We start from the raw sequence: 23,195 nt of genomic DNA on the forward strand, positions 1-23,195 counted from the left end.
TCTCATGCTTCATTGTATTCATACTTTTGCAGTATTCGTCCATATCTCTGACTTGACCAGTTCATGCTTCCAGTGACCTGTCTGTCTGTTGATTAAAGTTATATAAGAGAGAATTAAGGTTATGAGCTTTAGAACATCCTGTTCAGGGCAGCATGCAACATTAGACTATGTGTGTATTAAAATGAGACAGCAATAATGTTGGCATTTCTCTTTCTTTGCTGTTAAAACATTCAAATCATGTTAAATCGGTCCTTGGTGAAGACTGTTAAGGATGTTGTGGGAAAAACAAGGAGAAGCTGAATGCATTGTACATGGCAGGAGGAAGCACTTTAGCGGGATGGTCAACGAATCTGTTATGTACTAAGCTTGGATCCTAGAACAATAGACAAGTAGGATCCTAGAATGCAACAACTGATTGGCCTGCAGGAAAAGACCAATCAGGCTCCAGGAGGGAAGCAGAATCAGCCAATCAGACGGGACTCATTGTGTAAATAATGTATATAAAAGCCTGAGCTTTGGGGGGCAATTCAATCACTGTTTTACAACCTGCAATAAAGAGCATGAAATATACTCTGAGTATATTTCAGAATCCATGTTTTTAGACAGCATGATCATAACAGTTAATTGATTCACTCTGTTGCTTGCTTGCTTTCCCACTTCCTCGAGTGGTGACAAATTCCTCGGGCAGCGCTTCCCAGGCTTGGCCTCCTTTAGATGAGAGAGCACTGAAGACTTGCACTGTTTTTGCAATGCTTGCTTCATTTACAAATATAGAAACAGAGTGTAAGTGGATGCAAACAGTCAGCAGGCACTCTTAGAAGGCAGCAGATCTGCCCTATAATCACATCAGGTCCTCAGAGAGGCCTTCAGCCTTTAGCCAACTCACATAGCCTTACCTCTTCCAAATTACAAACACACACACACACACACACACACACACAGAGAGAGAGAGAGAGAGAGAGAGAGCGCTGCCCCACAGTGCTGAAATCAATGGGAAGCTGAGGCAGAGTTCTGTTGGTCAGACTCGGAATAGATATGGAGCTTTGGTTCAAAGCCACTGCCTGGGTAGTAAGGCCCTGTGAGTGCAATGGAACTTAATTGTCTCACAGTAAGAGTGCATGGGAGTACCCATGCTCTGTGATGCACATAGAGTTCTTGTGTCTGTACGGATCTCCATTCACTTCCATGAAAGGAGGTGATCCAAATTTGCATGCATAGATCAGCTCCCTACATGGAAATGATAGACTTAGCAACAGAATTCTGTATATACACCAGACCTGATATATTAAATTTTAAGCATATATGCTGTTTTGCTAAAGATAGGTCTCAGCATGCAGCCTACTTCCCCCCCCCCAAAAAAAACCCCTCATAACACTATGTATGTATATTTGTATAAGATGCAGGACAAGGATGTGGAACCTCTCAGCCTCCAGATGTTGCTGGACATCCATCAGTCTCAGCCAGCATGGCCAATCAATAGACACTATGGGTGTCAGTCCAACAACATGTGGAGAACCCCAAGTTTTTCACTTACATCTATAATCCATTTAAGTTGAAGGTGAAAGAGCTACTGCTACTGAAACTAGACTTCACTTTGAGGGTTGTTTGCTCCAGTTTCACATGTGTAAAAATCATTGTCTTTCCGGATAGAGATATTCCAAATTACAACCTTAAGTAAATTAGATCTTCTTCTTAAACAGCTACAACTCAAATCATTTTAGTCTTTTTTTAAAAAAAAAGGGGGGGGGGGAAAGAAATGCAACCATTTTCCATTGCCAAGGTGATCACATGCAAAAACTAACTTTTCCCCTCATGATTTTTTTCAGTGTTCGGAGAAAAAAATGTTGCTGGAATGTGAATCAAAGATCTGGGTACTTTCCAGCAGTCCACACTATGAAGGATTTTGGCAATGGGAATGGGCTGTTGGTTTCAGTGAAAAGTAACAGATGCAAACTGCAGCTCCATATGGATAATGCCCTTAAGAGTTTCCAGTAACTCCTCCAGCACCACTGGCAAAGGGCAGTTATTGGTCTGCATCCTAGGAGCATGACAAAGTTTGGCTTTCACTGTAGTAGGAATAAGTGCATCATGCAGTAGATTCCCCCCCCCCCCCCCGCTGAATTGTTCAATTAACTACCGGGGAAACTTGCAATGGGGAATTGAAAGTGGAGATCGCTTGCAGATGTCATCTTGGAGGCAATATTTGACTGTGCACATTGTTTTTCAAAACTTCCTTCCAAGAAGCAGCAGTCTTCGGTTTCCACTCCGCAATGATGGAGAGTACACTGCTTTGCTCATGTAAAATAATAATGATACGAATATGAAGTGAGAAACGATTTCCTCTTGACCTACTTCCTAAGCAGCGCTCAGTCAGTGCTCTTTGGTTTTGGGAAGGTAAAACAAAACCAGAAAAGAAAAAGCACCACCCACCCACATTTCCCAGGCTCCATGTGTTGCTTGGTGCCAACCACACAACCAGTTACTTACTCCTGATAGGCAGTTTCCTTAACAATTTCCTTTCATCTTCTGGCAACACCCAGAGTGACTCGCCAGACTGGTTGTTTGACTTTCAGGTCCAAACTAGATGTAGTGACAGCGGGTCCATTTGCTTAAACCCAACTCTGCTTTGTTCATGCTTTAAATCAGTGGTGGCCAAACTTGGCCGTGAACTTTAAATGTGCTTTAAGTGTATGATGCAGATGTGATAAGAGAGAAACTGATACTGCAGAGAGGTAAGCCACAGGTGGGAGAAGGTTCAGCACCCCTCCCCTATTGTTCCTTTCACTGTCCAAATTGGACTCTCCTCCCCTTTGCTAAGTGATTCAGGCAGATCCAGAATTGATACTCAGACATAAGCACATCCCTCCTGTAGAAGTAAACCATGCCTTAATTTCATACATTTGCACATCAGAACACTGGACTTCCATTGTGAAGGAAGTGGAGAGGATCAGCATTGCAATGCAGCATTGCTTTCCTGTAACGGCTCTGAATCACGCTCAGAGATTGCATTCCTGTGGGGTGAATTGTGCTGAGTGCTTTTCAGAAGTCAGTGTCTTTCCACTGCACTGTTCACATATGCCAGGCATAGGCAAACTTGGCCCTCCAGATGTTTTGGGACTACAACTCCCATCATCCCTAGCTAACAGGACCAGTGGTCTGGGATGATGGGAGTTGTAGTCCCAAAACATCTGGAGGGCCGAGTTTGCTTATGCCTGACACGTGCATTTTATGCTCAGGGCCTACATTCTCTACTAGAAGAGTCATGTTATACAAAGTCATCCTAGGAGAGCCCCAATTTCTCTCTGCCCTACTTTCTAGAGAGGAAGTAGTTCTTCCCTTTCCTTGTGGTGAACAGAGGCACTCTGGGAATAGAGCCCAACCCTTGTTCAATGGTAGTCATGTCATTTGTATGTAGAAGGTCTCAGGTTCAATTCATGACATCTCCAGATGAGGCTCGAAATGTCTCCAGTGTGAAACCCTAGAGACAGCTGCTGTGCTGGATCAATGAATGAAGTGACTTACTGCCCCGGTTTGGTGTGGGGAAGTAGGGTTTTTTCTGAACCCCCTGGCTGTGTCCTTCTGTTGGAGGACAGAGTGGTGTATAGGGATGGAGAAATCTATCTACTTTCTCTCAGTTTCTCATTGTCCCAGTTTTAAGTACAGTTCTCCACATTTCCACATCAGCTCACAATTTTATTTTGAAGTCCTCATGAAAATTCACCAGCATTTTAATGCACATTTCTCCAAATATGCATGTTTGTTTGCAGTTTCGCCTAATATATACATTTTTTTGCAAATCTATTTCCCCTAATGTAATTCACCTTTGTGTGTTACTTTCCGTAATGCAGGCACGTAAGTCCATTTTGGCTCAACTGAAGAAGATGAAAAAAGATGTTTCAACTGCCTGATCAGTTAGATATAGAAATAACTTTTTAAAAGTCCCATGCATTTCAGTGGAAATGAAATTTAAGCAGACTGCTATCCCAACGCCAAAGTGCTTAACTTTGGCTAGATTTCCAAATAATAGTTGGGCAGATGACAAGCCCTCACACTTTCTAGATTCGCTTAGAATTTATATGCCACTTCCCCACAAACAATGCTCCTCAAAAGCAGCTCACAATACATATAATCAACCAAAATTGATACTCCTCACTTCCTTGAGCATCAATAAGACCCAAGGGCCGGTTTCATTTGGAGGAGAGAATGCTGGAGATTCATGGCATTTTTGCAATACTTTGTGCTGTACAGTGGTACCTCGGGTTACATACGCTTCAGGTTACATACGCTTCCAGTTACAGATTCCGCTAACCCAGAAATAGTACCTCGGGTTAAGAACTTTGCTTCAGGATGAGAACAGAAATCGTGCTCCGGCGGCACGGCAGCAGTAGGAGGCCCCATTAGCTAAAGTGGTGCTTCAGGTTAAGAACAGTTTCAGGTTAAGAACGGACCTCCAGAACGAATTAAGTAATTAACCCGAGGTACCACTGTATATAACTACAGCCCTCCAGACTTCTTTATCTAGCTCTTGGGACACTCCCCAGGCCAAAAATCCTCTCTGGACTGCACCTCTGATTTCCACGCTGCCACCCTCACTGCACCATCCTTTCAAGTCCTACTAATAATACAGGTTGCCTCTGAATTACACAAATGCTTTATGCCTTCCTGTATCAGAACTCGGGTGAAGGAAAAAGATTTATTTATTTATTTCATGAAATTCATATACTGTCTGATTATTTTAAAAAACAACCTAAAAGTGATTTACAAAAGCAACAAAACAATCAGGTTATCAGTAAAGACCGTTCAAAAGACTCAAACAGTCAAATGATAACAATTAAAATCAGTGCTAAACTAAAAACAGATTAAAACACGTGTCAATGTTTTATATATCTTAGTAGGCTTGCTTAAACAAAAAATGTGGGGAGGTTTTGAAGGTAGCAAAAAGAGTACAGTATAATGAAGGCACCTGTCTGGTGGCAATAGACAGGTGGGTGCTGTCGCACAAAAGTGGGGGAGCCGCCACACGAAAAAAGGCTGGTTTTTTGTATCAGTGCTGCATCTGCCCTCAGTTGCTCCAAGGGACGTGGAGTGGTGGAGACATCCAAGATGGTGGCTTAATTTTTCAAAGCACATGCCAGCTCCTCTCCCAGCACATTAATGTGCCCCAATCCAGCATGTAATTTGATAATTGTTGCCTCAAGATGTATCCTCAAGCTCCTGGTATGTTCTTCATGGCTTGGTTTTCCTGTGTTTCTTCTTTTCTAGCGCTGCTAGGATCCTAATATAGGTTTTAATGCAGTACAGAATGATCACATCCAAGAGCCCTCGTTAGTGTATGTATTTATATGGGCAGGGTAGCTCTCAGTCCTTGATAAAGCTGCGGTCCTTTGCTCTAAATAAGTTGCATTAAGTGTCTGGAAATATAAATGAACATTTTTTGTTGGTTTCTGAACTCTTAACCTCCATCCTTTCAAGTCCTAATAATAATACAGGTTGCCTCTGAATTACACAAATGCACTTTTGTGGTTTCTTGAAGGAGTGGGATATATTATCCTGATAACATATGACCCCTTTTAGGCGTTATCACATCTAATCCATAATGCACTGGAAATCTGCCGGTGCATTAGGCCGACAAGGATGGAGAGCAGATGATTAATGCACTAGGAAAGATTACTCAGGGCGGGGGGGGGGGGGGCAGGCAGAGAGCAAGCTCAGTGTAGATTTACCACCCAGCACCACCTGCTGGTTAGCCCATATGTTTGCTTTTAGAAATAAGAATACAATAGAATAATGGAAAGGGGAAGAGAACAATACAGAGAAGGCAAAGATAGAAGAGTGAGAAGTGAGAAAAAGTGAGACAGGCTTACGGAAAAGGGCATATTGAAGACAGAAAAGGCAGGTTAGTGACATGGTGGAAGAATATAAAATTACGCATGGTGCATAAAAAGTGGACGGAGAAAAGTTTTTCTCTTGGCATAACACTAGAATCCAGGACATCCAACGAAGCTGAATATTGGAAGATTAAGGACAGACAAAAGAAAGTACTTCTTCACACAGTGCATAGGTAAACTGTGGAACTCACTGCCACAAGAGGCAGTGGTGGCCACAAACTTGGATGGCTTTAAAAGAGGGTTAGGTAAATTTTGGAGGAGGAGGCTATCAATGGCTGCTAGCCATGTTCTGCTTCTGCTGTTGGAAGCTGCATGCTGCTGAATGTCGGTTGCTGGGAGTCACAAGTGGGGAGAGCCCAATTGCACTCAGGTCCTGCTTTGGGGCTTCCCACCGGCATCTGATTGGCCCCTATGAGAACAGGAACTTACTAGATGGACCTTTGGCCTGATCCAACAGGATTCTTCCTATGTTCTTAAGGTCTCATGTTTCAGGTGGTGTTAGAGGCTGACCCTACTATGATTAAAGCCCACCAGTTTAAAGCAAACTTGGACTCCATTGCACACTCCTTGCTGTGCTCCCAATGGTAGAAGTATGTTCTGGATCTGCTCTTCCTGAGTTATTCTGGAGGACGTGCAGGAATGCTTTTGCTGCTGCGCTACCCCATGCATCAGCTGTTAGGCAGGGAGGCTGAGCAGCCCAAACAAAGCCCCGCTGAGTCTCCAATCTCTTTGGGGCTTCCTCCGCCCTCAGGGACGCCCTCTTTGGGCTCTGGGTGGGGGTGTCTTCTTGCAAGCCCCACAGACTCTCTCGCTCTCTCCCGCCATTTCCTGGTATGGTTCTGTTTATTTATTTATTTCATGGTGCCATACGTATACGTGATCACATGCGAGTCGACCACGCATAAGTGGGGGCCCGCATTTGTACTGCATGATGCGTCACATGTACACACATTCCACATACAGAAGGATGACAAGCAAACTTAGCAGGTCAGGCTATGTAGTACACTCAGTTTTCTTCCCCCAGCAACTTGCTGCGACCTCCAGCAACCGCTGCCTGAGGGGGCCACTGCACTCTGTCTAATTGTAGGGCTGGTCTGAATGCGGACTTAAAAAAAATATATCAGCTGCTTGCAGAAAAAGACTGCCCATAGATTGTTCCATTCTCCTGCCTCACATAATTCCTCTTGCTGATCTCCCTGTCAGGCAGATCACGTGGACAGGCAGCAACTTGAGAAACGGTTCAGGGAGCATTGCATTAAGGTTTCTATGGTGCAAGTGCCATGAAAAGCATCACTCATTTCAGAATGGGTCAAGAGTTTATACACTGGGTATATCTTGATTTTCCAGTTGTGTAAGAAACATATATCTCTCTGCTTGACAACAGGTACATTCCAGGGCAAGCCCATGCCTTTTGCTGGAGATATTCTCACTTTCACATTTGCCCACCAAAGAGGTAAAAGGGATATATTTCATTCGACCAACTGGTGTGTGTGTGTGTGTGCTCTTAAAAAACAACCTTAGAAATAGTTGAAGTTTATGAGGATTTTCAGGAGTAGATATTCACAGTACAAAATAAAGGCAAAACAGGTTCATACAGGTCCCTAGCTATTATTGTTTGGCAACTTTGTGAGGGGGCTGCAGTGTTGATTACATTTTCTGTAGTCCAAACCAAAGATATAATTAAAAGTGTGACATATCTTGCCTCAGTGGCCAAAAATGCAGCAATTAAGGGCCCACCAGAATGACAGATCTTTAGGCAAACTGCCCATAATTTCTATGTCACATCTTTGCAAGCAAGGAAATGTTCCACTTTTGCAAAAGGCATTAAAAAATTGTCTATTTTTCTGTAACTATAGGGATTGAATGTAAAACATCCCCCCCAAAAAAATCTGAATAAAACAAAGAGGCATATCAGATGTCTGTATGGGAATCCCACAAACAGGCCATAAAGGCAACATCCTTCTCCAAAAGCTACGTGTATCTTCATTTCCCCCTGATAAAGATACCATCATAATGCATAAGAAAGGCCATGTTTCAACAGGCCAAAATCCCATCTAGTCCAGTACCCTGTTCTCACAGTGGCCAACCATAAAATCATAGAGATGGAAGAGACCCCAAGAGGTCATCTGATCCAAACCCCCGTAATGCAGGAATCATGGCTGAAGAATCCATGACAGGTTGCCATCCAACCTCTGTTGAAAAACCTCCCACGAATGAAAGCCTGCCACCTTCTGAGGCCATTGAATTGTAGGGTTGGAAGGGAACCCCAAGTCCAACCCCCTGCAGCTAAGGCAAGTCCCAGTGTGGTGTAGTGGTTAAGAGTGGTGGACTTGTAATCTGGTGAACTGGGCTCGCGTCTCCGCTCCTCCACATGCAGCTGCTGGGTGACCTTGGACTAGTCACACTTCTCTGAAGTCTCTCAGCCCCACTCACCTCACAGAGTGTTTGTTGTGGGGGAGGAAGGGAAAGGAGATAGTTAGCCGCTTTGAGACTCCTTAGGGTAGTGATAAAGCGGGATATCAAATCCAAACTCTTCTTCTCCTGGGATGCTTGCAAGCGGAGCCTGAATGCAATAGCATTCTCCCCGCTTGTGGGCCCCAGCAACTTACATTTAGAGGCAGACAACATTCAGAGGCAATGGAAACAGCAGCAGCCCTTTTTGGTAATTTTGGTAAAAGTTGTGGTCAAAACATGCCAAGCAACTTCCATAGATAAATTGTAGCTTTCAAGCTACTTCCTTCTTTTGAAAGAACTGGTTTTAAAAATAAATATTCTTAAGTAGTTCTCAAGATGACATGCTAGGACGTCATAATAGTCACAGGTAGTCACTAGATCATCACAGGGTCCTCTCAGCATGAGAAAAGGACCTACCCCAAAATTTCTGCTCTCTTCTGCACAAATCCATTACTCTTTTGTTCTGGATGAAACATTGATCTTGGACCTAAATTTCACAGAAAAGCTCTTCAAATTGGGACCATAACTGTGGGTAAGACGGGAACTACTTGAACCTCAGATGTAAAGGCCATTTATGTTTCTTAGACTTGGCTCTTAGTATTTTGGGGCATAAGGCATGCAATCCTGGGAAACTAGTTACCTTTACACTTTTATATTTGTAAGAATAATTATGCACTTATTCCTGTGCTTCCCTACTTCTCTTCAATTTTTAATACATGCCTCCCCCTCCGCTTCCTGCTAACCTACTTTTAATTTCAGGGTCTTTCTAATTTGATTTCTTTTCCTACCTTAAGCACTGTTGGCGAGGAATCCGCTGTGGTTGCTAAATAGGAGTGAGTCAAATATATAGAGCTTCTGTGTCCTGGTTTTTAAAATAATTATTCTAAGTAATCCTCCTTGTACACATGACACTTCTCATCTTGGAAAGGGTTTCCCCTGGGAGCTACTGTATAGGAAACTGCATTAGCAAGTCGCAAGAGCTTCTGCAAAGCAGTTTTTAGGCTCATGTTCATTTGAAGTTACTTTAACATCAAGAAAATGGGGCTTCATCAAGCAAAGAAAAAAAATATTTCTTAATGCCACCTCTCAGCATTGCTAAGCATCAATCAATATCAATCAGTGTTCAAGCTGATATCAGTTTCACACATTTTCATTTATAAGTGAATGCCAGTTTCACACATATTCATTCATTTCATCCTATTTCTGTATCAATCTGAGAATCTTTGTAAAATCATTCACATTAAAATTCTTATTTTTACTGTGTTTTCCCACAAAATGTGCACCTATTTTACTCATTTTTACTATAAAATACACTTGATATGCATTTTAGCCTAAATTATGTACTTTCATACCATCCTAAAACAAAAACGCACATTTTATATGCATTTTGTTTTTTGTTATTTTTTGAGCTGGGAATTGAATTGCAAAATTCAGAGATGGATGAAAACCAAAAGGCAATGGTGCTCCAATCCACACATTAGTCCAGGAACTGCAAATCAGGCTGCTTCACTTAAAAGTGAAATCTGAATGAAATCCTCAAGCAGCCCCACTGGCAATGACATCATTTGGGGCTTGTCCACAAATCATCATCATCATCATCATCATCATCACCTACCCATTTCTACTTGTTATTCCCAATCAACAATATGGGGGTGATAATGATTCATCTGACCATTATGTGCCGTATTAGCCTGAATATAAGCCGCTCCCGAATATAAGCCGCATCTTTAAAATTCAAGGGGGAAAAAGAAAAAAAGACAATAAAAAGACAATGTACCATATTGGCCTGAATATAAGCCGCTCCCTTAAAATTCCACAGACATTGACACCCATTCCATTTTACCGTATGTCTCTTTCAGCAGTGATATTGTAAAAGCCAGTTTTGGTAAGGTCCCTAATTTAAGCCATACTTTAACTTTTCACAGTCAGAATTTGGGGGGAAAGGGCAGCTTATATTCAGGCCAATACGGTACATTGTGTGTCTACCAAACCAATCAACTGCCCATTGACATCTATGTCTGATGTTCCTCTACACAAGGGCTTGGTTAACTGTCCTGTTCTCCTAACACCCTTAACAAACTGCAGTTCCCAGGACTCTTTGGAGAGGCCATGACTATTAAGAAGTTGTGTAGGAGTGATTTCAACTTACGGTGTGGCTATGACCCCAATTCCTCAAAATAGTGAGCAAGCTTTCAAGATATCCAGAGCTCTTTATCAGGCTGGAAGTTAAGCAAAGGTGTGGGGGTGGGGGGGGTGGCCAGCTTGGTGTTAAAACCACAACGTCTGCTTTGATCTGCATTAAGAGGAGCATCCTTAATAGGGTAGGCTTTCCTAGGTGCTACATGGTAGGTTTAAAAAAAATATGGAGGTAGCAGAGTTCGAGGAGGCTTTGCGGAGTGTGTACTTGATCTGACAGGCAAAGTTTCTGAAGGTTCCAAGCAACCAGACAGCTGAGAAGCAGAATTGTGTTTCAATGTCAGCCAAAGGACAAGGGGGAGAGAGAGTGTGTGCACATCCACAAGAAATCTCCCCCCTCTGAGACTTTTGCAGGCCTGCTCCTCTCGTTCAAGAACAGTTGGCGTTGTCTCTTGTGGGCCACAGCAGGGAGACAGGTTGGTCTCAAATAACTGTGCCGCGAAAGGCATGTGTCGTCCTCATTCTTTGCTCATGCTGAGGTTTCCGCTTAATCTGCCTTTATTCACAGTGCGAGCTATCCAGTGTGTGCAACCTGTCCTAGCCGTTCCTGGAGGTGAACCCCCACGTACACCAGCTGAGGAGATTAATTCATATTTTGGGCGGGTGAGACTTAGTTACTAAGACACCATCTCTGTAGACACAGCACACGGGAAATGGCTTTACCCTATAGGACTGTAAGTGCTACTAGAAAAGTGCCCACATCCAAACCAGTGAAGCATGTGGGATTTTGGAGATATATAGCCTATGCACTTAAAGTAGTAAAAAATAATAATAAAAGCAGCTTTTTCAGACTACCTTTAAAGTAAAATGGAAGCATTGTTTTTGTGATATGTGCAAGGGCATGTCCCAAGATGAGACACCGGCCTGTGGAATGGGTTCAAGTAGGCCACAACGTTATTGGCGACAAGTGTGTGGGGTTGGCATGGCAACCTGCCCGCTGTTTGAAACCACAACCAGCTCTCCTAGCGGACACACTCCTTGAGAGTTGCCTACACAGCAGCCCCCATTGTGGTGCAGACCAAGCATTTGGGAACCAGCTAGCAGCCTGAGGTGAGCGACGTTTGGCCGGGCTGCCCTAAGTGAGGACTGTGGCCTGTTGTTGTGGCACTTCTTCAGTCGATGATCCTTCCCAAAGGCGTTTTCCACCACCGTTGTGATAGGAAATGTAACCCCTCACAATAACATGTTTCCGTTTACTAAAGGAAAGTCGAAAACCTCCTGATTTTACTCCCAGCCAGTTGTAGCTGGACATAAAAATCCGTTCTGGCCTTGACAATCCATGATGAATGACATCCAAGGTAAAGGTCTGAAACTGAGGGTGGGTGAAGAAATCCCCACAGAGAAAGGCTATGGTTGATGGGTGCCAGCTCTTTTAAAAACAATGCCAGCTTGCCACTTGTGGGCGATTGAATCTGGGACCTTCTGCATGCGAAGCAGATGTTCTGGCACCAAGCTGCTGTCCTACCCCATAATTTTCCAGGCCACTTTACTTGCTTGCTTATTGTGTTTACAGCCCACCTTCTTTCCCAAGAAGCTCAAGGGGGCACACGCGGTTCTTCCCATCCTCACAACAACCCTCTGAGGTAGGTTAGGCTGAGAGGCCCAAGGCCTCCCAACGAGCTTCATGGCCAAGTGTGGATTTGAACTTCTGTCTCTCAGGTCCTAGTCTGACACTCTAACCACCACGCAGAACTGGTTCTCATAGTTAAGCATAGGAACCACCTTATACTGAGCCAGGCCACTGACCTACCTAGCCTTGCAGTGCACTGTCCACTCCAGCTGGCCGTGGCTGCCTGGTCTCAGGCATAAATCCTTCCCAACTTCGCTTCCTGAGATCAGTTTAACTAGAAATGCCAGGATTGGCACCTCCTGCATGCGAAGCATTCGCTTTACCGCTGAGCTTCTCATTGATGACACTCCGAGGGGTTAAGCACATGCTTAACTCTCTGACTGAGCTCGGTTGAATGTAGAAGTGCTTAATTTTGGCTCAGTTGCACCTGTTGTCTTTGTAAGAGCATGCTTGGTTATCGCAGGCTATAGCATATCCAGAAATGTATAAATATAAATTAAAAAGGAATCTGAATCTGCATTAATGCTGAAGCGCCCCGATGATCCCCTCTGCTCACCACCCAGCAAGGTTATTTGCAACAGTATCTGGGACATGAATCTTTGCGTGCTTTTGCACACACCCATCCCATCCCAGGTCATGCTGAAACCTAACACACTGAATACTGGGCTCGCACAGAGTGTCAATGTCCTGTTTTTAATGGTCGTGGCTGACCCAGGTCAGGTTTAGGTCAGCCAGGAGGAGGCAATGCACAGCAGCCTCCTGGAGCTTGCATCTTGGCAATCTACTGTTCTTTTTAGCAGGGAACTTAAGAAGTGAACTTTGGGTGCTTCCAGATGATCTGTTGATTGATCTTCCACCCTGATTTGTTTGCAGGGAAATTAGGTGGCTGTTGGCTATTTAATGAGCATTTATTCTGATTTGTTTGTGTGGAGGTTAGATGATGTTGCATCAAAGCATGAGAGTTTTGCGCAAGCAGCCCCACAAGCACCCTTCAGAACTGCTCCAGCAGGTTGGAGAACCCCTTTGATCAGATTTGGGGGTCATGTTAGAGACTTGGGGGGTGGAATGGGCAGACCCTGGTCTTATTTCATAAGTAGGGAGGCATCATTGGATACCACCTACTCTTGACACTACAGACTTGCCTAATGAAGATACAGTGGTACCTTGGTTCACAAACTTAATCCGTTCCGGAAGTCCATTCTTAAACCAAGGCGTGCTTTCCCATAGCAGTGGGGGACTCAATTTACAAATGGAACACACTCAACAGGAAGCGAAACATGTTCTTATTCCAAGGCAAAGTTCACAAACCAAAACACCTACTTCCGGATTTGCAGTGTTCTTAATCCAAGTTGTTCATAAACGAAGCTCTTCTTAAACCAAGGTACCACTGTACAGACAAACAACCTATTTTTGTGTTTTTATTTATTTTGAGTATTTATATGCTCTTCATCAAAAATAAATTCCCAGGGTACTTTATAGTAAGGATAAAAACGTAAGGAAAATACTATAATGTATATACCGTATTTTTCGTTCTATAGGACGCACCGGCCCATAGGACGCACCTCGTTTTTTGGGGGGGGGAATGAATAAAAAAAATTATCCCCCCCCCCGCGGCTGCCGCCCGAAGCCTCGCGCGCTCGGCGGGACCTCCCACCGGGCGCGCAAGGCTTGCAGACACTCGCCCGAAGCACGGGGAGCCCTCCGGAGGGCTCCCCGTGCTTCGGGCGACAAGCTGCAGCCCCAAGCCTTGCGCGCTCGGCGGGACCTCCTGCCGGGCGCGCAAGGCTTACAGACACTCGCCCGAAGCACGGGGAGCCCTCCGGAGGGCTCCCCGTGCTTCGGGCGACAGGCTGCCGCCCCAAGCCTTGCACGCTCGGCGGGACCTCCTGCCGGGCGCGCAAGGCTTGCAGACACTCGCCGGAAGCACGGGGAGCCCTCCGGAGGGCTCCCCGTGCTTCGGGCGACAAGCTGCAGCCCCAAGCCTTGCGCGCTCGGCGGGACCTCCTGCCGGGCGCGCAAGGCTTGCAGACACTCGCCCGAAGCACGGGGAGCCCTCCGGAGGGCTCCCCGTGCTTCGGGCGACAGGCTGCTGCCCCAAGCCTTGCGCGCTCGGCGGGACCTCCTGCCGGGCGCGCAAGGCTTGCAGACACTCGCCCGAAGCACGGGGAGCCCTCCGGAGGGCTCCCCGTGCTTCGGGCGACAAGCTGCAGCCCCAAGCCTTGCGCGCTCGGCGGGACCTCCTGCCGGGCGCGCAAGGCTTGCAGACACTCGCCCGAAGCACGGGGAGCCCTCCGGAGGGCTCCCCGTGCTTCGGGCGACAAGCTGCTGTCCCAAGCCTCGCGCGCTCGGCGGGACCTCCTGCCGGGCGCGCAAGGCTTGCGGACACTCGCCGGGGCTGCAGGCTGCTGCCTGCAAGCCTTGTGAGCCCGCAGGAACTCCCACCGGGCTTGCAAGGCTTGCGGATAGCTTCCTGAAGCCTGGAGAGCGAGAGGGGTCGGTGCGCACCGATGCCTCTCGCTCTCCAGGCTTCAGCGAAAGCCTGCATTCGCTCCATAGGACGCACACACATTTCCCCTTCATTTTTGGAGGGGAAAAAGTGCGTCCTATGGAGCGAAAAATACGGTAATAATGAAAACCTAAAATATCAGCTGGTAGAGCAGCATAAAATTAACTAGGGGGAAATGTTACATTATAGAAAACCCTTAAATATTTTTTTAAAAAACTTGTAGGCCAAATATACATCTTTCCCATGAAAGATTAAGGTAGCATTAAAGGCATTTCATCAAGTCAGCCGTGTTTTAAATTTGTCCCAATGAGTGATCTGCATAATTGAGAAAAGGATACCAGGTGGTATAGAATATTTCTTGCAAACTCTGCCCTTCTGCTTTCTTCATTTGCTTGAGCAAACTTTTCCATTACAATGTGATCCCAGAGGCATTTAAACCAGATGGCAATACTGGGATTTGATGAGCTTTCCCAGTTGCTTGCTGCTGCTGTAGCTCTAAGGAAAGTCAGATGAAGCCTTTGTGCAGGATATGCAGCCGATTTTGTTGTAGTTTGGCAAGTGACAGGGAAAATGTGGGATGAACAAATGACTAGCAGGAAGACGTGTAAACACCCCACAAGCAAGTCAGGATGAATGCAGGGTGGATGCTCATTGTTGTTAAACTACCCCAGTAACATCAGAATGGTTGATCAGTAATGGCTAACCACCATGTAAGCTTTGTGCAGCAAATCAGGAAGTCACCTGGAGTGGTCACCTGGTGCAGCCTCTTATTAGACCAAACCAAGTGTCACAAAATAGTGTGCAAGCTCTGAGTTCAAGGAACTCCTCATCAGGTTAGATGGTAGACAGAGCTGATGGGTCGGTGGAGAAAAATTGACCAAGGTGAAGCTATGGAGTTTGCATCTGGTAAGCAAGATAGAATACAGGGGGAAGAGGTTGAAGGCACTGAAACGAGGCTCTGCTGGGTGCTGTGTAGATTTCAGGCTGCCCTCCCAGGGCTGCAGGGATGGAGCATGCAATGCTTGTTTTCTCCAGATCATAAATTATAAAACCCAGCTGTCTTCATCCTTTGGTGAAACACGGGTTCCTTGTAGGGGAAATACATCTTTGGGACTTCCTTAAAGATGGGGCCTGGATACGGTACACCCCCAATACTCCCTAGAAGGCTAAAAAAAATTAGACTTGCTGTTTTTACATTTGTCTGCAATCCCAATTACAATATCAGGGGAGTGTGATGGAAGGATGAGAAACAATTAATTGGCATTTGATTCTGATGGAATGACTGTGTGCCTTTTGAAGTGTTCCAAGGAAGCCATAAAGCTGTCCACTGGCATCCTTTTGCCGTGATTTACCTGCACTTTAAACGTTGTGCGCTGCAGGGCCGAAGCCAAGACCTCATTCTTGTCCTTTATTCCATGTTGTTTCTTGGGAAGGGAATATGTCAGCAGGGGCATCTATTAACAGTTTGAATGTTGTCTGTTAAGCTCAGATTTGGAAACAAATCTTTGTCTCCAGTTTGATCACTATTAGCAGCCTCTTCTATCCCGTTGCCTCCCTGCCCAGTTTCCTGGGGACAACATTGAAAAAGCACATCTGGGAAGTGTGTAGCTTTGTGAAATCTCAAACAAAAGACTCCCTAGTAAAATGAGAAGTTTTAACATTTGAGCTTCAGTTTTGCACATTTAGAACATGGGAAGGAAAACCACTTAGTGAATAATATTGCCATTTTGGGGAGGGTTGTTTTTTTCATAGTCAGGATCTAGCCTGAGCGAGTATTAGTTGGTATGTTTTAAATTAGAGAGGTGTTACTGATTTTTGCCTTGGATTTTATTTTTGTTTTAAACTAGTTTATATGATAAATGTTTGAAATCATTTGAGACATTTATTTTATTATGAACCATTCTGAGGACTTCATCTGGGAAGTGATCTACAAATTTAATAAACAGTTAAATAAAGAAAAAGTGTGGTATTTTCCTAACTTGCAATAACTCTTTGTGGGAGGTTACTGGCACACATATTTCAGGAAACGGGTACGGGTGGAAATGTTAACAGAATTCAGTCAGTGCAGTTGGATTGTACCACCTGTTCTTGGTGCAGAGCTTCAAATTTGCTCCACTTCGCAGACTCAGCCCTTATTTAAGCAGTCTGGGGCACAACTGATCTCTGTGTGCATCTGTTACAAGACTGGAGGTTAAATAAGAGAGGGTTTATGTGTTAGACTTGCTGGTCAGGTGTGGCTAGACACATCCTTCTGCTATGTAAACAACAGGTGATATGTTGCCATGGGAATGAAAAATGTGTCAAGAATTACTTCTTGATACACGGCCATTTACAGGATGAAAGATTGAAAGTTGGAATTTAACACTAGCTTACTAGCAGTGCACTTTCATTGGAGTGTTAAATTCTGTTTAAACTACCATATTTTTTAAAAATCTTACCTTTCAGTTAAAGAACTAAGTATCAGAAAATGGAAAGCATTGCAAGAGAATATCAGAAGATGTATTATGTTTAAAAATGTCATGACTGTTAATACAGTACAGTATTTTGGCTTTGAGGCTTTTGAACATTGAGATTGGCAAACCCAGAGCTTTTGAACAGCTCAGTTGTGAATACCTTGCTGATGTAAATGGCCTTCTTGATGCCAATGAGTATATCAATTTATATGTATTTATATGCTTTCCGTAATACGCTTAATGTGGTTTACATCAATACTTGTTGCAAATCCTAAAACATGTCAGATTTCTGAAATATGTGTGTATTCATATACAGTATTTTAAATACAGGTTAGTGGCAGATAAAGCTGTGGGGGGGAATCAAGATTTGGTGACATTCAGTGGCAGATGTGTTTTCGAAATATGGATTCCCCATTTTTCAATTAAGCTAAGAAATAGGAACAAGCTTTTGCAAAAAAGGGGGCTGTTTTGCATTCTTTCTTCTCTTGCCTTTTGGCTCAAGTTGTAGTGGTGACCTCAGTCAGTGCTGAACAAATTCTGTATCTCTAGCTTTCAGAAAACAGTGTGATTGTACAATCATAAAGTGCCTGGACTCCTGCACCCAGTGGATGGGATGCCTTTTTTGTTCCCTGTGTGTGAATTGCCTGGGTGTCTTTCTGTGTTTTTTTTGGAATCCCACAGCAACTTGCTTGGAATTAATGGCTTTTTAATAAAGTGCCTCCACAGCTAGTCTCTGCCAGCAGACACACTCAAAGAGGGTTATTTATCATTCACATGATCCCTGTCTTTCTGTCTCGTGCTCTCCTGTTGCCCTTTTGTTTCTTCCCTCGCTGCCTAAAGACCTCAAAGCGGGCAATGACACTGGTAACTAGGGATGTAAGAAGGCATTGATTCCCTTCCTGCCCCATATTTGTCATATGCTGCCCTGTTTCTGTTCCTCTGCAGTTTGGCTTCCAACAAAAAAAACCCTTTATTCGTCTCACTGTCTGCTATGGTGGAATTTTGCACAATTAATTACGTTATCATTACATTGTTCCACATCATTGGTTTCATTGCAAAGGAAACACAATACAAATGGGGTGGGGAGGTGAGTAATCAATTACGTATTGTCACGTATCATTTGCAGATTGTAAACAACAGCAGTGATGTATTAACTGGATTTTTTTCTGTTCTGAACATGGGATGAGCAAGTGAGCATCAGCAGTTTCCACTCCCAGTAACCTAGGGGATATGAGCAACCTATGATATATATTTGTTTATGATAGCTGCTTCCAGAAGGGTAGTCATGTTAGTCAGTTGCTACAAAAGCAGCAGTCTTGTGGGGCTTAAAGGCTAACAGACAGAGGGTCAAACGAAACCAGTGACCCCACACACAATGTCCATTGGTGCCCACCAGTATCTCCTGTGCCATAGGGCCTTTGCTGCCCATGAAAGGTCTCTGCAAATATTCCTTCAAAAACCCACAATGGATGCAACCCAACATTTTCATTAGTTTATTTTTTAAAATCTTAAAAAAATATTTTTCTTTATTGAGCCCCTGAGTTCCCTCCCTCTTTTTTTGTTCTGTTCTTTTGAGGTCTCCTTGTCCTCCACCCCATTCCATACCCTATTTCTCCAATGAAAATAGGGATGTCCAGAACGAATTAAGTACTTAACCTGAGGTACCACTGTAATACTTTCCTTCTTTATACCCTGCCCATCTGACTGGGTTGTACCAGCCAGTCTTGGTGGCTTCCAACATATATAAAAACATAATAAAACATAAAACATTTTAAAACTTCCCTATACAGGGTTGCCTTCAGATGTCTTCTAAAAGTCAGATAGTTGTTTATTTCCGTGACATCTAAAGGTTGTCTAGTTACTTATCTTTTTGGCTCGGGGACCACATGATTCTATACCCTTCAAAATTTATCTGATGAAAATAGGGATGTCCTAAGGAAAAGCGGGATATCCCAGGATCAAATCAGGAACCAGGATGGCTTCTGTAAATCCAGGATTGTCCCTGGAAAATAGGGACACTTAGAGGGTCTGCTTCTTAGCTACAGCAACAGGTTCTGGGGTCCAGGGAGTAAAGCAGCTGTGCTTTTCTTGGTTTGGCTTCACATTCCTTGCAAGCTGAGCTGGTATGTCTGAACAAATTTCAGTCTTGCCTTTTAGCACAGCATTTTCCAATCTGGTGCCCTCCAGATGTTTTGGACTGCAACTCCCATCATCCCTGACCATGGACTGTACTGCCTTTGGTTTTCAAGAAGTTTGTGTTGGGGATAAAATGGCTGTTGGAGAGAGAAACGATGGAGCAACAACAACTAATAAGGAGACCTGCTGTAGGGATGTAAGGAAGCAGGGTTGTTTGCTGTTTATTCAATCAGTATCAAACTTTATTTCGGTCACAGACCAGCATAAGATAAAATGTACAGATAAACTGAACACATAAGACTTAAAGCAGGTAAGAGATAAAGCTAGTAATTAAAAGGGGATTATACATACTTAAAAAGATAGAAACAAGGACAAATGGTTAAAAGCGACTATAAGGGAGGGAGGGTGAAGGAGCACAGGTCTTGCATTTTGCGCCTAGTTTCTGGCACAGGCCATCCTTTAACGAATATCCGGCAAGGCAGTTTGTTGTTTATTGTATTTGCTCTGAGCACCCAAACAGTCCATAAGATAGTAAGAAGCTGCAAAGACAATTAGCCATCATGCGGGTGACCTCTTTTCCAGCTAGGTAATAATTAACCAGCAGTGACTATTTGAATGTGGTTGCAGTAAACCCAGTGAGGTTCTCTGGGTTGTACCCAAAATATTTATTTATCTTTAGTGGTAGTATGATCTTGCTCTGGCTCCCTTTCAACAACATTTACTATCCTGTTGGGCAGTTGGCCCATTCATTCCTGGCAGATGCTGCCAGACTAGAGGTTACTCAGAGCTCCCCCCTATGGCCACCATGAGAACAGGAGGTAATAACTATTTTTATAAAAAAAAAAAAAAAAAGAAGCACCAGCTTTGGAACTCTTCCTCTGGTTCAGCACAGAAAGAAAGAAAAAGAAAGGTGAGAGTAGAGGAGTAATTTGTTAGTGGAGGGTGTAGAAGAAATTCAGTTTGAAATAGGTTAGTCTTAAGGTCACTGCTAACTTTATCTTTTGGGGGGGGGGAATGTCCTCAGTGAGCCCCCCTTCCTGAATGGCATTGGAGGCTGCAAACTCCAAGATATAGTGGCTCAGCAATTCAGTGGCCACTGAACATTTGAAAATATAAATGCCAGCAGCTGTTAAAATGTGTCTTGAACGCTTATGAGAATTCACAGGTCCTTTCTGAAGCAGGGAGCAACAGGAGGATGTTTTCTTAATTGCATTTTCATCCTACTCTTCCCTCTTAATTATCCAGAGTTCTCCTCACCTGACCTTATTGTCGCAGCAGCCTTTTGAGGTAGGTTAGGCTGAGATATCACGAGTGGCCCGTGGTCAACCAATAAGCTTCAGGACCAAGTGGAGATTTGAACTCAGGCCTCCTTGGTCTTCCTAGCCCAACTCTCTACCCACTACACCACACTGACTTTGTGATCTTTTGGACTGGGTATTTATTATGTTCTCTGACAGCCACATTGCCCACCCCACCTTTCCTCCATTTTAAACGTTTAAATCAGAGAAGGTAGAATCTGAAGATCTGAATCTTTAATGATGGGCACCAACTTGCTGCTTTTTTTAAAGGATTACTGTAGACAAATTGATGGAGGATATGGTTACCAATGTCTACAGGATGTGATGGCTATGCTGTACCTCCCCTGTTGGAGGCAGTATGCCTCTGAACACCAGCTGCTGGGGATCACAAGTGGGAGAGAGTCTGATTGTGCCCTGCTGGTGGAGTTCCGGGTGCTCTTCTACTTGAATCCTGCTTCCTTGCTTCCCACAGGTATCTGGTTGGCCGCATTTAGAACAGGCTGCTGGACTAGAGGGGCCTCTGGTCTGATCCAGTAGGGGTCTTTTTACGTTCTTAAGATAATCTTCTTCTCTGAAGTGTCATGACCATTTTCTTTCTCCTCCTCTAGCCATCCATTCCTGGCTCCAGGTTGGAAAACATCATCAACATCAATCATTACGCCACCAAGAAAAGCGTGGCTGAGAGCATGCTGGATGTGGCGCTCTTCATGGCCAACGCTGCGCAACTGAAGGCAGTGCTGGAGCAGGGGACGTCCTTCCAATATTATGCTGTCCTGACTGCTCTCATCACGATTTCTCTCTTCTTCCAAACTGCCATTGGGATTCTCCTGATCATTATAGGTAAGCATCTTTCTGTAGACCTCTTTGCTTCTTTCAAAAGTTCATTCCAGGGATCATCATATGAGGAAAGAGTGATACACAGCACAGTGCTCCAGTGCTTTTCACAGAACAGTTCAGGTGTTACTTTGAGTCATTTACCAGATTTCAAACACTGCCATGTGATTTGGAAGCTGGGGTGGGACTGCTCAGTGGTAGAGAATCTGCCTGGCTGAACAAACTTGCTCTCCCAAAATATGGACACCGCCCCCCGTAAGGAGAGTGGTGGGGAAATGCCTTGGAAAGTGAAGGTAACATTTACTTTGATGCAACGTCATCTAACCTCCCCACAAATAAATCAGAAAATTGCTCATAAGATAGCGAGCGTAATCTAGTCTTGCAAGTAATTTTAAAGTTAGAATTAAAAGTAAGGACCAGGAACCCATGTAGTTTTCTCAAGGCTGTGTTGAGGGATGCTCTGTTTGACAGGCCTCAGTTAGGAATCTCATTTCCATAATGCCCAATGTTGCTCTTAATCAAAAGACTTTAAAAAAATAGCTCTTAGGAAGAAATGTTGGATGCTCATTTAATGTTTGAGCATACACAGAGACATTCCAGATTAGGGCAACGACTTAACATGATGGCAAAAAGAGAAATAAATGTGTCACCAACAAAGGAGCACTGATTTACAATGAAAGTAATTTATAAAATGTATAGATGAAAACTTAGAAATAATTACTGTATTTTAAATAGGGAAACAATAGGGACCTGCTGGCCTGTGTGCCTTCTCAGCTTGCTGTCCGGGTGTTCACTGTTAATGGACAATTTCCAGGCCCTTCTTGCTCTCCCTTCTTAGGTTTCTGCATCTTTCAACTGGTCCTTCAGAGGATGCTTTCGAACAGAGAGCCACCTTTTTGAAGCAGGAAACAAGGCTGCTCTACCCAAGCTGCCCTACACAGCCTCTACCACCCCCGCCTGCCTAAACCCCATCATTTGCAGCTATAACCCCCATCCCAGTGTAGCCGGCCTGTCTCCCTTTCACCTCCCTTCTCCCCCGCATTCCATTGCTGCCCCTACAGTTAACATACAGAGGGCTACAGTCTCCAGAGCTGTCTGGCCCGACCCCGGGTCAGCCCCACTGTCCCCTTACATGATAAGACTTACATGATAAACACAGGCCTGTCTTTCTCCGCTTGTGAGTTTGGCATTGAAAGGAATGGCGGAGGTCATGAACTTGGGCTACAGCTAATGCTGCATCAATGGAATCTCTTCTCTCGTTATGGGGCCTGACCGCAAACATTCCTCAGCATCCGCAGCTGCTGTTGGCCTCCAGCCTCTGGCTTGCCCTAGAGAACCAAAGCCATCTAAAAATGGAAATATCTGGTGTGTGTCTCATAGTCATCTGCTTCAAGCTTTTGCCAGCTTGGCTAGGCCTGATGGGAGTTATAGTCCAGAACTGCTGGAGGGCACCAGATTCGCAAAGGCTGGATGTAGTCTGCTTTATTTAAAAAAAATTAAAATGATCCTAGCCATTTTGGATGGTTGCCTTTGGTTTTAGAGTTAGCCCACACTGAAGAGGTGGCTGCATCTAAGGCATTGCACAAAGCAACAGACCACAGCAGGTTTTCCTCAATTTGGTGCCCTCTAGATGGCTTGGACTACAATTCCTAGCCGCCCCAGCATCATACAGCTGAGCTCACTAGAACTAATGGGAGATGTAGTCCAAAACACCAGGGTGTGGACACCAGGCTAGAGAAGGCTGTAAGAAAACACTTTTTGCCACTGAGCACAGCAAGTCCTGGCTCTGTGAAGAGTGTAACCTGGACAATAAACATGCTTTCCAGAACATTTTTGGCACACTCATGCTTGACTTTTCAG

At 44.4% G+C, this 23,195-nt stretch overlaps 1 protein-coding gene across 2 annotated transcripts in view; it reads left to right on the forward strand.

Annotated features, from left to right (window-relative positions):
- The window catches only part of NINJ2 (ninjurin 2), an 85,079-nt gene that overhangs the window by 58,463 nt on the left and 3,421 nt on the right, over positions 1-23,195 (forward strand). For both annotated transcript variants that reach the window (XM_080971658.1, XM_080971657.1), the window contains one exon: positions 21,110-21,341. In XM_080971658.1, the coding sequence (XP_080827784.1) occupies positions 21,110-21,341 (232 nt within the window). The remainder of the gene's footprint in view (positions 1-21,109; positions 21,342-23,195) is intronic.

The sequence above is a fragment of the Podarcis pityusensis genome, assembly GCF_964106645.2.
Source record: "Podarcis pityusensis genome assembly, chromosome: 10".
Lineage (NCBI taxonomy): Eukaryota > Metazoa > Chordata > Lepidosauria > Squamata > Lacertidae > Podarcis > Podarcis pityusensis.